General features: G+C 44.8%; 1 protein-coding gene across 1 annotated transcript in view; it reads right to left on the reverse strand.

Moving 5' to 3' along the window:
- Nucleotides 1-10,756: 10,756 nt before the first annotated feature.
- The window catches only part of znf804b (zinc finger protein 804B), a 34,345-nt gene continuing 30,827 nt past the window's right edge, over nucleotides 10,757-14,274 (reverse strand). The window contains exon 6 of the mRNA XM_030072109.1: nucleotides 10,757-13,851. Coding sequence (XP_029927969.1) covers nucleotides 10,757-13,851 — 3,095 coding nt within the window. The remainder of the gene's footprint in view (nucleotides 13,852-14,274) is intronic.

A 14,274-nucleotide genomic window follows, 5' to 3' on the forward strand; every position in this document is an offset into this window, starting at 1 on the left:
AAACACGCGCAGAATCAATGCCGGCGCGCTTATACACAAACATACTGACACACAAAGGCAGCACCTTAATTACTTCAGCTCTCATCCAACAGAACAGCAGCACAGCAGCACTGTTTTTCCTCTCCGTTACTTGAGTGGCGCAGAGAGGGTGAATTCCTCGCATATTTCGTGGAGTATCTCATTTAGGGGGTCGGTGGGGCATCTGAAAATGTCCGCTGACTATACCAATTAGGCTCAGCTACCATCTAGAGCCAAGGTCCCGCGATAGGTATGCTTTAAAATTTGATGTGCTCTGATCAACGAGTTTAACCCTATAAAGCCATTTGTATCATATATGATGCACATTTTCAATTCCATTTTTCGTTTTCAGTTTAATCAATACTTGAACCAAATACTGTTGTATACCTTTGAACACTTCCCCTGTTCACCCTGGACCATACCATTGGCACTTCAAGTACATATCATATATCATACACCAGAAAGGTCGTGAAATAACATATTTTTTGAATTTATATATATATATATATATATATATATATATATATATAAATTATATATATATATTGTTATAGGCCTAAATAAAGGGTTCAATTTCAAAAAATTGGAATTTTCTGCCAATTCTTTCATAGCTCAGGCTTTATAGGGTTAAAGGTTAGTTGTCCATGAGGTAAAAACATGGCTTCTGCAAATGCAATGGATGGATTGCCATGCATTTTTCTGAGTGGGCCGAAAGCCCCGAGAGAACGAACCCGACCAGTTTTGATGAGATCATGTACCACTTCATCACTGCATGAAATTAAAACACTAACATTCACATTCCCACAAAGAGGAATCCTAACTCCCACAACTTGTCTTCCCCAATCATGCACCACACACATGGGGCACTAGCAGCAAATCCCGCTCTTGTTGAAACGGAGAGAGTATTCTGTTGTCCCATACTTGGTGCTGCACACAATGCTGGACTTGAAAATTTAGAACAAATTGTGCATTCATGTATAGTATTGTGTTATGGGACGTGTAATTAAAAAAAAAAAAAAAAAAAAAAAAAAGACATTGCCACCTTCCACTACACACCACTAATGTAAAGTGGTGAATCATCCTCAGTCATTAATAGTAGGTCTTGCTAACCTTTAAGTAGAAAATATAGTCAGTCTTGTCAGATTTATTTACTACACACAAATAAAAGAATCTGATAAAGGGAGATTTATCAACATGTTTTAATCAGATTATCTGTTGGCCAATTTAAGGCGTTTTTAAGAGTTTTGTCCAATCAGAACATAATGTGCTGTTTTCAGGCAGAGCTATTTTAGGGGCTCAGTATTCCACGTTGGGGTGCAGTGTTTGGATTTTTATGCTATTCAGTTTATTCATCCGCTTTGCATTGTTTTTCATTTTTTTAACTCATTGAATCCAACAAGACAAGCCACCATAAAGAGAATTTGACATTCACTTATGCAGCATGCATTTCTCTCTCTGCCAGAGCGTTCAAAGTAGCTGGCACATCGTCTTTCAGAAAAGCAGAATCGGGCAACTCAGACTTTTTTTTTTTTTTTTTTTTTTTTTTTTTTTTTAAACCAGTTTTTAGAATATCACACCGCAGCCGTTTAAAATTCTCAGAAGGGGTTTACGGGTTACTGTAATGGCATGGCTCACTAATGGACTCAAAAATCTTCACTTTTTTTCTCCTTTTTTTGTGTGAGAGAAGCTGGGTGAAGAAATGAGATTGGCTTGAGGAGGCAGAGTCAGTAGATTTCAGCGGTAGACTCAGCTACATAGATGCAGTGCCTTGATCAGCTGCTGTCACTTTACAAAAGGGAGATTATAACGTTCTTTGAACTTGACTTTTACAACCCACAGCATACCTAAAGTAACTTATACTATAAGATATCCGCAGTGCGTCCAGCCACTCGGGGCAGGGCAGATGCTTTTAAAGCCTCCTTTCGCTCAATATTGGATGTAGTTTGCCACATTACACCAATAATATCTCACAAACATACACATGCAGTATAGCAATGTATCTCTGGTCTTTGCCTTGGCTTAATGGGGATTGACTTGCACAGTTAAATCAGCAGCTATTTAGCATCAGCATTAGGCAAAAAAAAAAAAAAAAAAAATCTAAAATGAAAGGTTTTAAATGGCAGGTGTGCTTTGTTTGCTCTGCACAGGGACATTTGTGATCTTCTCCTTGAGCAATAAAAACACTGCATTATTTCTGGTGCGCGTTGAAGGTTGGTTTTTAAACTTGAATTTTGTCACCAGATGCCTGCAGGAGGAGTTGGATGTGGCGGGCGTACCCTGACACACAGCACAGAGAATTTCTCCACGCACCGTGCCCGTTAACAAAATACACCACACCACAGGCGTGTGCCGCTGTGTGGCCTCTTTGAAGAATTCCCAAACCGGTAAATGGGAATGTTATCTGAGATCCCGGGCCCGATAGTGACCCAGCTGCAAGCGGAGTCGTCCGTTTGGGAATACGAGGTTCAGATGCCACGAGCTGATTGTGCATGTTGGAGGAGCGTACAAATAAAGCCGAGAAGAAAATTCCCAGCCTATATATACGCACACACTACTCCGTGTGTATATGTAGGCCACAGATCATCATGGCTTGATGTGATAGGATGTGTTGTTATTTGTGTACCGGGCTTTTCTTTTCTTGCAAAAACATCCATGTCTGTGATGCTTAGTGTGTGATAATTCAGTCCCAGGAATAAAAGCCTTGAGGACTGACTACCTGGAGCAATGCTGTCATCTAACATTTAGCTTTACAATTAAAATGGGCTTCATAGTGTTCCAGTGTATTCGTGTATGTGTTGTGTGTGGCTGTGTGTGTGTGTCCATGCAGGTCATCCGCAGTGCCGTGTGATTAATGACTACAGGGGAGAGTGAACATCGGCGGTCAGCCCTTTCTGGTTATTCTGAGCTGACCTAGTGTGAATGGACACAAAGCCTCAGGTGATCTCAAAATCCTTGGCTATTCTCTCACCTGTACATCAGCCTCAGCAAGGCTGGAATATTTTCAGTTGCTGGGGGTGTGTGTGTGTGTGCTGTTTTTATATAAGGACGCTCAGACTGTTTGCTGCCATTTTTCTTTTCCGCTCTCCATCGTAATGGCTCTCTGAATGGCCAAAAGTGCAGTAAAAATCAGAGTCATATAAATGCATTGCCGTGCAACAAATGCTCAAAGTAGTCGTTTCATACGTTCATAATGGAATGAAAGAAACCGTATAAATATATATGCAAAATCCAAGAACAGAACCCTTTGCCTCATATACATCTCCAAATTTGTGTACAAGTTATGGGTGCTTGAGGGGCATGCTTATAGTAAACAGGTTTGGTTTTATGAGTGTTTCCGTGCATCAGTTTTACTTGTATTTCAAGCTATCTTTGGAAATCCCAGCAGCACGTGTTCAGTCTCCAGGGAAACAAGCCCATAATTAGTATTTGTGTGTGGATGCGTGTGTGTGTATGTGTTTTTTAATAATCGACTGTAATGAGATGAGCGGAGAGCAGAATAATCCTGGATTAACATCTTAAAAATGCATGTGTCGTCATAACAACATCCTGATTGGGACTTAATCATCGAAATACAGTCACACAAACACACATTCTTTTCGCTACCCATACAAAGACACACACACACACACCAACAGAGCTAGCAGCAAATGGTGATTGAAAGTGCATCAGATAGCTCAACACTGCCAGCTGTGTGTGTGCATGCTGTTCATCCTGTGTTTGTATGTATGTGTGTGAGTGTGTGTGTGTATCACTGACTTAATTAGAGAGTTAAGCAGGTTGCTCCTCAGAAGGGATTAAGGAGGAAATTATCAGAATCTGGAGAATTAAAGCTGAAACCAGTTAAACGGAAACAGGAGGAGGGAGATCAGGGCTCAGAGGAGAAAGGTGTTTCAGAGGAAGTTCTTGGGCACACACACAACCACACACACACACACACACACATATGTTCATGCGTGTATATTATCTTCTTTCAGGCGTGCCCAAGCACTCAAACTGTTGTTGTCACTCTCTCTCATGTTTTTGGCCCTGAGGAACCTCAGTGGATATTGTAAGGGAAAAGAGAGACAGCACAAAAGGTGAAAAGGTGGTGACTGATGGTCTTTGAGGAGTTGAGACAAGCAGACCTAAGACAAAATTGGACCCAATGGTATCTTTAAACCTGGATTGCTTGAGTTTTGGTACATATCAGCCTGTAATTCTTACACTATTACATTTTTTTTTCACACTCTACCAAATGCAAACACATCAAGAGGGTGGGAACGTGACCGTGATGAGAATTCTGCTGGAAAGTGGGACTTGTCGGAAAAGAAAAATGAATTGCCGATTGGATCTTTTAACACTGACATTTATTATACACCGCTGGAATTTACGTTAAAGGTCAGCTGCAGAAAGTTTTCATTATGAATATCTTGTTCGACTTCACGTGGTCAACGATTTCATGATTGCAGTCATCAGAAGATGCCCTGCGATCTGGATGGAGATTATTTATTTGCAGCTGAGACCAATCTGGTAAATGAATAAAAGTAATTTCTTAATCAGCTGAAATATAAATTTAGATTACATTGACATATAATAACTCAGTAAACAGGTGATTAAAATCAGGCGTGTTGAGAGTACAAAGTTAGTGACATGAAATTTCAAAAAATAAAGTCATGAATGTGGTTAGTGAAATTTGGAATCCTCCTTTTTCTGTGTTGGACTGAACTGAACCGCACCTGAGATTGATTGGTACTGTGCCAAAATCATCTCTTGATTTGGGCCTTGGTGCATTTGATTTGGTCTGTATTCAAGCATGAATGTGTTCACACCTGTTCAAACAAACTGCACCGATGAGACAAATGTACCAGAGCTTAAGTCAGTCAAACTAAGTATGTCAGATGTGAAAGTACACTGAGTGTGCTTCCTCACTTGTAGTCCACACAATTAGCTCTATTTCCTCAGAATTGATGCTTTTGGTTTTGTATTTGGTCCGATTTGTTTTCATACTGCATAAAGTCAAGCAGACCAGAATACTGAAAACATTTGCTGAGGGGCATGTGAGAAGGAGCAAGGCTGGAAACATACTCACCAAACTTTTATTCAGCGTCAGAAATATGTGCCGGCAGAAAATGTAAACAAACCTTTCGCAAGTGCAAACAGAATCCAGGATAATCACCTGAGCACGGAGAACAGGGAGCTGGTGTCGTAGCTACGTTTGGTGACACTGGCATCCCCTGCTGTGGTGTTGCTACCAAACACATTTGGGAGATGTTGCTCAGTATGAACACTTTTTAAGGCTCCCGGGTTGCCAGCAATGTGTTTTTACTCTTTTTAAAGGCTAAAAGCTGCACTCGGATGTTGGCATGAGCAGAGAAGGCGAGCCAGTGTATTCCTGCCACACCCGGTAAAATGTTCTTAACTTCCTGTAGTGATCTCACTGATCTACTTCAAAGGTTTTTTTATTCCGTGCCCTTCAGGTCAAACTGTGAATTGAGGACATAATGAGAATGATTGTTATCTAACCCTGAAGGATTTTCCTGACAGCTCCCATGAGCGGACCTGAATCGCCTGACCTGTGTCCCTTACTGTGAATTCATTTCCTCTAACAGATTGAACTTCCTGCTTCTCAGGGTAATGGATGCACTGTGTTTGACCTGGGAAAAGCTCTGCAGCTGATGGATGGACACAGGCGTGCTCTCTCTCTCACACACACACACACACACACCTTTACATGTTGTTAGAGTGGGTTAACACTGATGACTTTGCAGGGCTTAATATGGTCATTAACAGATGATGTAGCTTATGTTGGATTTGTCTAATTGGAGAAATGGGACTGTGTCTCTCTCCTGGTCAGTATGGCAGGAAGTCATCATCGATGACTGGATTCCCCAGCTAGAAATGTTTTAAATGAAATATTTGTTGAGGAAGACTTTGTTGACAACTGTTGTTTCCCTGTCAGTGTTAAACTAAATGTTTGTATTCACCAGAAACTCATTATATCTCATAATTAACTTGCAGAAACGCAGCATTCATTATTGATCTCTATTTTTGGTCAATAAGACTATTTAAGACTGTCCCGCTGCTCTCATTGTCAGAGGATTGAATGTGTCCATGCATGTGTTTGTGCATGCACACAGTTTCTGTGTGTGCGTGTACGTGCGTGTACGTGTGTGTGTACGTGTGTGTGTATGCGTGTGCGTGAGTGTACATAGTAATCTTCGGTGGGAACATCTGTCTCTCAGAGATAACATAACCAGGGAATTAGCCATGCTGTCTTACAACCATGCATCACATCTCACTATTACAGCCCCCTCAATTATACCCTATTACACCTCAGTGTGTATGTGTGTGCAAATGAGTGTGAGCAATATACTGACAGTGTCATGTCCTTGGGCGACTGTGCCAAGTTTAAGAGTATCACCGAGCCCACTACCTTCTCTAATCCTTAAATCCATCCTAAAACAGAATCACAGTTATTCCAACATAATACAAGTCCTACATGAACAAGTCTCTTCTCATCAAGAGAGCCAAGTCAAAGTGAATAGGAGATCAGTTTGGTGGACACTGCGACAGCACCTTGGATGATGTCACAGGCATGTGGGTACTTTTTCTGCTAAAGATGTGACCCCAGTGCTATGATGTGTGATTTTGCTGTAATAGGTCAGACACATATTCTGTTTGTTCACCTTGCTTTCATGTATTCCATACAGCAACACAACATGGTGTCTTTTGATGGTATCAGAGATTAGTCTTTTAGCTCTGTCTAGTGTACCTTTGAGGGAGTTCACAAATTGTGATGGATCAAATCCGAGGTCCTTAGAAATATGTGAAGTTGCTTTTAAGCGGGCACTATCCAAAATTCCAGGTGGTGTCAACTGACAAAAAATGTGGAATAACTATGAAGTTTAATGGCTGAATCAAATGGTTCACATTGTTGGTCTGACTCACTGATAAATGCATATTCCAGATTTTGTCAGCCAAGTCTAATTGGTCCTCCTGTCAACTGTAATTTGTGTAGTGTGCCTTTAAGGTAGATATTCTATGTTGCGATTGAGCGAAATGAAACTGCAAAATATATATGTCAACACAGTACATGTCTAATGCATTCTGATTTTTAACAGTTCAATCTCTGTCCACATCATTCATAATTTTGGTGATTTATTAAAGTAGAATATTCACCTTTATATAAGTTTGCTGTTTCCAAGAAATGCACAAAGGTAAGGGGAGCATAAGAGAGGCTACTGACTGCTGTGTGACATTTTTTTTTTTTTCCCCATACGCTGTTGCTGGAATCGGGAGACACTTTTCAGCAGGAGCAACATATGGGAAATACGTTCTCTGTGTAATGTTAATGCAGCTTTGTAGTGTGAAGGTCTGGGCCGCACAACAGCATTCAAACATGTGAAAGATGAAGGCAGTGAATGAAAGGAGGTGAGAGGAGGTAGTGGAACGGTGCCTTTTATTGTGCACAGTCAGAGAACAGCCAGGGGAGCTTAATAGAGCCCCACTGACCTGGCTGAATCAAAGAGAAGGGGAGGAGGAGAGGCAGAATAAAAGGGAAAGAAAGTGGGAGAGCAAGAGATGGCTCATTTGTACAGCAATGCAATTTGGGCCAATGGATCACTTCAGTAGCCGAGAGGGGCTCTTTCTACTCAATCCAATCTATACCCACAATCTAACAATCAAATGTGGTGCCAATATGAGAGATCCTGCTCGGCTCTGAGTTCTCTGTGATTGGTGGTGTGTTTGACTGAGTGCCAGCTTCGGTTTTTATACCTCATTAAGCCACAGAAGCGATTGACTGAGGAAACAGCTTATTCTCAATCATAAATCAACTCAGACTCATGCATGCACACACAAATGCACACACACACACATACACACATACACACACGCACACACCAGGGGCTCAATTTCAGGGCTTAGGTAATGATTTAATCAGTCACTGACAGAAAGTACAGTGATATTGTGATTGATAATTTCCATATGACCCCAGTGTAAGTGACTGTGTGTGTGTGTGTGCATGCGAGTGTGTGCACGTGCATGTAGTGTGTGACTTATAAACTTTGCGTTACCATAAATCAAATCATGAAAAAGGTCTCCAGAATTTCCCTCCCTTTGTGTTTCTCTTTGGCTCCCTCGCCGTCTCCTGCCTCTGTATGCGTATATCACCATGAGCCCAAAGGAGATTCACAACCACCTCATGCAACGCACACGTCAAATTTTTCCTTTGCTGAAAAAATGTACGATTTGTTCCTGACATTTTTTTTCTCCAGTGGAGTGTATCGATGTATTCGCATTTCTTTACGGATATGAATTGGAGAAAAGATGAAGGATAAGCTGGAGTGGGTTGATTTTGTTACATCCTCTAATTGTCGGTACTGTGAATTGGAGAACTGTGGAGTTTCAGCATATTTGAGCATCTCCGAATCAAACTTGAGGATAAGAACAGAGGAGCAAGAACCGTGTTTATGCGTGTGTGCGTGTGTGTGTGTGTGTGTGACAGAGAGAAGGAGAGATGGAGATAGAGAGGTTTGATGCTGTAACAGCTGCTAATTATTGCCGCTCTATATTTCACTCAGTCTGTTTGATCTCCTGTCCTGTGGAAAAAGAAGGGGATTCTCTTCCCATCTCTCTTTTTCGCTCTTCCTCACACACTCACCCACTCACACACACACACACACACACATACAAATTCAGGGGTCATGGGGAGGAGAGAGAAGAATCGCGCTCTAATTATTGAGTCTCCAAAGGGTTGACTTGTATTTTCAACCAATGCCTCAGGACTGGGAGTTCACTTTTTTTTTTTTTTTCTGTCTGTTTTTATGTTTGTATGTGCATGTGTGTTTATGCCACCCTTTGCTGCAGCCTCTCTCTGCGTGCTGGGCTGTGTTCGCTGATATCACAGAGGGCAAATCAATCCAATCTCTCAAAGCACTCTGGGTAGTCCAAGTCCATAGACCATCTGGATACCGCTCTGTTCTCTCCTGTGTTCTGCTCCCTGTGTGTCGACCGCTGCAGTGATCAACACTTTGGCAGGCAGCTTTAATACCTCTTTGCCTTCACCAATCGTGCATGCATAGCAACGGTTACCAACCACTATAACCCTGGGCAAGACGTGCAAGAAAGAGCTAGACAGATTGTCAGTTAACGATGCACAACGGTTTTGTTTTTACCTCAAATGTGTAATATTTAAGTACAATATCGATTTTCAAACGATCCAGTGCGGATGAAGTGCCTGCTGTTCTGTGACTGAGCGGTGATTAAGCCTTGATATGGATCATCTGCTGTGCACTGGGCCAAAGGTCAGACTGGAAATTATAATGAAATGTGTTTAATGAAATGGGATTCATTCTGAAAATGAGATAACCACTTTGAAATAAAAAATGAGTGATGGCACAAAATTAAAACAAAATATGGTGCTTTTTGAAAGGGCAGTGGGTAACTGAGGTCCATGAGTGACAACGTAAGAATACTTAAGAGACTGAATCTCTGTATTTTAGAAACAGTGAACGGTGATATAAAAGGTAGTAAAGAATTTTATTTTCCAGAATGGGCCTACAGTGATTTGGAAATTACAGTGCGTCTTTAAATGTAACCACTCCTTTTTCTGCAGACACCTGTGGGATCATTTAAGGGCCCTCACCATAGTCATAGATACTTCTTTTATAACGAACACACAACATGACAGTATTCATAAGGTGGAATTTGTTGTAGACAACAATGTGCTGCAAGATGAGCATGAATAAAACAGAATAATGAAACATTTAAACTGAGCGGTACTTCCAGTTTATTTTCATGTTTTTTTATGTGACAAAGACCTGACTCTTTCATTGGTGCATAAATTGTTTACTGATATATGTCACATATGAATATGCTATAAACCTGACGTGTCTGTATCAATGAAACCACAGTGTGAAATAAGCAGCGCACTACTTGTCAAGGTTAAATTCACCTTTTATTTCTTTGTTTCCCATGACTCTAATGTTATCTCTCGCTCTCAGAATATTTACACTATAGAGACAAAACAGGTCTTTACAGGTGTCAGATATGGAAATTAGTTGTCCGTCCTACTGAGTGTGTGTGCGTTTGTGTATGTGTGTGCATGAGTGAGTCAGGAATTACCTGTAGGTTATCTCTCTGTCTCACAGACACACATGCACAAATATACATCAAGGTTAACATGGCTGTGTTATGCCCCCCCCGGGTCCACTAACGTTATTTATGTGTGTTGAAAGTCACACTCTAACTTAGATAACCTATATGAAATGGAGATAAGGGAGAGCAATATTGCTTCCTCCTGCCCCTCTGTCCCTGGCATGAAGGATACTTCAAAAGGCAGCTGGTCTGTCTGGTGTGGAGAAGGAAAGAGAGAGGATGAGACAAGCCCAGCTATTCTTTGAATAACAGGTGCACCATTCCCTTTATTCTGGGCCTGAATGACGAATGATAGAAAAAGCAAAGGATCAAAGACAGTTTTCTTACTGTCTGCTGCAACACAGGCAGGAGGCTAAATGGAGAAACACATTTTCATTTGAAAACAGTCAATAGTTGGACAAGGTGTGTGTTTGTGTGTGTGTGTGTGTGTGTGTGTGTGTGTGTGTGTATGTCTATGTGAACAGAACTTGGAGGTGAAGCACTGACACATCCCCAGTTCAAAAGGCAGGCATTTGTCCAAGCCAAAAATTCACGCTCTCTCTCTGTCACTAGTCTGTGTTGCCAAGGCGGAGGCAACAACATGGCTGCCAGTCTGTGAGAATCATAACGCCTTCTGTTGAAACCTCGTTGGCCACGCTCTGTCTATGAAGGACTGCGGGTTCAAGGGGTGCAGGGTGACCGGAGAGAGAGGAGCAAGCGGAGCTGGGTGGAACGCAGGGGAGTGGGGAAGGAGGGGGAGAGGAGGCTGGGACAGAAGGATGGAGGGAAACAGGGAGGAAATGGAGAGGGGGGAGAGGTGAAGGTGGTGAGGGAGAGAGGGATGGAGAGGGGGCAGAGGATGAGGGAGGTGTGGTGGGTGCGGGTGCAGGGTAGGAGAGGGGGATGATGAAGATGAAGAGGATGATGAGGATGAGGCCATGGAGAGAGCCGCTTGCTGCAGAATGATATGGTGCAGGCTGGAGAGAGGGGGAGACGGTGGAGGAGGAGGGAGGCTTGGGACGCCCAGTGAGACGGGATGAGTATAATTCTCTTGCGGGGTCATGTGTGGAAGTTGGAGAGTCACTCGGAGGCTGTGCTGTGCTTGCGTCTGTGTTTGAATTGGATCTGTGTGAACGGGCTGTGTTTGTGCCTGTGGAGGGTTGTGCAACGGGGCAGGGAGTGTGTATTGCTCCTCTGGAGGTCCATGGGTTTCTATCGGGGAGGTGTGCATATATAAGCTTGGGTTTGTCTCTGTGTGTGTGTCTGTGCTCTCTTGTGTCTGTTCCAGGACTTTCTGCATGTGCTCCCTTGCCTGCTCTTGGAGGAGGCGGTATTTGTCCATCTCCTCAGCACTGAAGCTGACTGGCGGTGCTGCCTCTCCATCTGTCCGTTTGTTATCACTTCTGAGCTGTGATTGGCAGACATACAGTGTGCTGCTGGGGGAGGTTGAGTTAACCATGTGCTGAGGACATTGTTGACTGCTTATGGCTCCACTGATATCCACCCCACTTGCTTTATACTCCTTCTCCTCTCCCTCCTTCTCCTCACTCTTCCCCAGCAGTCCCATTTTCCTCCTAGCTCTTCTCTGGATTGCAGGTAGTTTCCCTATCAGAGGGAGAGGCAATGTCCTGGCTGGTTTCTGTGGCACAGACTTACTGGGGGATATTCTGCCTGAGATGCTGCTGGTGACACAGGCAGAGGCTCCAGTGGCACAGTCAGGCTCAGAGTTGGGCTCTTTTAGCTGTGGAGGATCCAAGCTAATACTAGCGTGCACCTGGTGCGTGCTGAGGCTTGGGAGTGAGAGAGGAGGACAGGAGGTAGTGGGTGCTCTCTCAGGGCTCGCCCTTCTGTGGGGTGAGGAGCGAGAGAGGGAGCCGGAGGTTAGGCTGGATGAGGTGGATGAGGAGCTGCTCTGCTTTTCGATCAGGTGGGATAAGAGTCTCATAGTTCCAGCTCCAGAGGAAGACCTGAAGGAGCTAGCTGTCAGCCTATCCACAGTGATTTCTGAGCAAGTACTGCTCCTACTCCACTCCCCGCTCAGTTCAGACATGCTGGTGCTGCTGCTGGGGCTACAGGACCCTGGGCTCCGGCATCTGCTGGCTCGTATATTGTACACACTGTGGGGGCTGTGTGTCTGCCGGCTTGTCCACCACTCAGGGCTAGAAAAGCGTCTAGGGCTTGAGCGTCTGCTGCCTGCCCACCTCCACATGCAGCCAGGGCTGTCTCTGCTGTCAGCTCCCGTCCTGGAGCCTGATGTGGACCTGTGTGTCCCCCTGTCTTCCCAGCTGTCGCTGCTGCCCCAGGTCCATCTGTCCAGGCTACACCTGTCCCAGTCTGCGTCCTCTGTGCTAAGGTGTCTGCTTCTCCTGCTCCAGCTGCTCGGGCTGGGGCTGAACCTGGCCCCCCGGTCCCATTCCGCTGCTCTGGTTCTCGACCTCCAGCCAGCCCGAGCCCAGTTGCCTGCACTGCCTCCAGGCTGGCTGCCCCTCATCCACTCCCACTGTTCGGTATCTGAAATGAGGCCTCCTCTGTCTCGGCTCCCTGTAAGCCCTCCTCTCCCTCTCTCCCTCTCTGTCTCCTCCCAGGCTTCACAATGCCCCGAACTCTTCCTCTTACTATGAATGCATTTCCTGTCCCTGTGGAGGAGTTTTCTCTTTCTCACTGGGCTGCTACCACAGCTGTTGTCAGGGTAACAGCAGTCAATGAAACTCCTGGGGTTGCTATGGTGACCCCTTTCCCATAACAACTTTGAGTTACATCCTGGTGAGAAGGAGTGTGAGGAGAAGTGAGACCGCCAGGGAAAAGTCGCTCCATCCCCGTCTCTCTTTGCCTCCTTCTCTGAGCCTCTGTCTGCTATGTGTCTGGTGAGCTTGGAGTATGCACTGCAGTGCTCTGCCTGCTCTCTGTCTGGCTGTGACTGGGACTCTGTGCTGTGGCTCCTGTGAGGCCTCCTCTTCCTGACAGAGACAGATACTGGCTCAGCTTCACATCTCCCCTGGAGACAGCTGCTCCTTGCTCTCTGCACCCTCCTCCTCCTCTTCTTCCCCCCAGCCTCCCTTTCCCTCCTCCTCAGCCGCCCATTCCCCCCGGCCTCTCCTCTCCTGTGGCTGCCAGTGGGAGCGGCGACTGTAGAGACAACACTCCTCACTTTACACCTTGCCGCTTGGCGTTTGTTTGAAGCTTTCTCCTTCTCTCCCCTCTTCCTCTTTCCCAGCTTGCGTTTCTTTGCGCCGGCTTTCCTCTTCTTGTGTGACATTTCTGAGACGCCCACGTACGGCTGCGGCACGCTGGCACACTCGCACATTGTCTCCCTCCCACACTCACACCTGGACGAGCTGATGCAGATCCTCTGTGTGCCAGGCTGGGTGACAGACTCTAATTTACAGCTCAGGGCTGTGACGGCTCTCTCCCTGATCCCTCTCACACCCCCTAATCTGCCTCCCGGAGGATTCTGGGAGTTTGTATCAGAGCTGTCACTGTGAGCGAGGTCAAATGGATGGGAGGCTGGCCTTTCACTGTTCTCCATACCCAGACTGTGTCTTCCTCTCTCTGGTCCTATTTGTGATGATGAAAGGGTTTTGTTCTTTAGGAACAGGTGTGCTCCTGCCTCCACATTGATACCTGGCTCTGGATTCATGTTATCCTCTGTCTCGTTCTCTCTTAACCCATCTCTCATCTCTCGGTCTAAACAGGACTCATTCTCTGCGGTAAGTATAGCTGGCACACATAAATTAGACTCATCTGACAGAGTGTGCTGTGGATTTTGGTGTGACTCCTGCTGAACCTCCATGAGCTGGCTTTGGCAGTTTTCAGACTCGCATAGTTTGGGCTTCAAACAAAGTGGGTTGCAGCTGTAAGAAAGGTGAGGCTGAGACTTGGTGAATTTCAGTAAACTAACAGGCCATCTCAGACTGGTTGAGCCATCCTTCCCCAACACACACATGTACTTCCTCTCCTCTGTGTATCCGTCTCTTTCTTCCTCCTTATCTGTGTGCTGTATGTGTGCCTCCGGTAGGACCGTCCCCCAAACTGACACCTGGGTCTGTGATGGTGAGAATGGTGAAAAGTCCATGTCATGGTCAGGATACACGGGTGATACTGTGGATACGGGAGATTGCGCCTTCATTTTGTATCTTTTCT

The sequence above is a fragment of the Myripristis murdjan genome, chromosome 16 (genome assembly GCF_902150065.1).
Source record: "Myripristis murdjan chromosome 16, fMyrMur1.1, whole genome shotgun sequence".
NCBI lineage: Eukaryota > Metazoa > Chordata > Actinopteri > Holocentriformes > Holocentridae > Myripristis > Myripristis murdjan.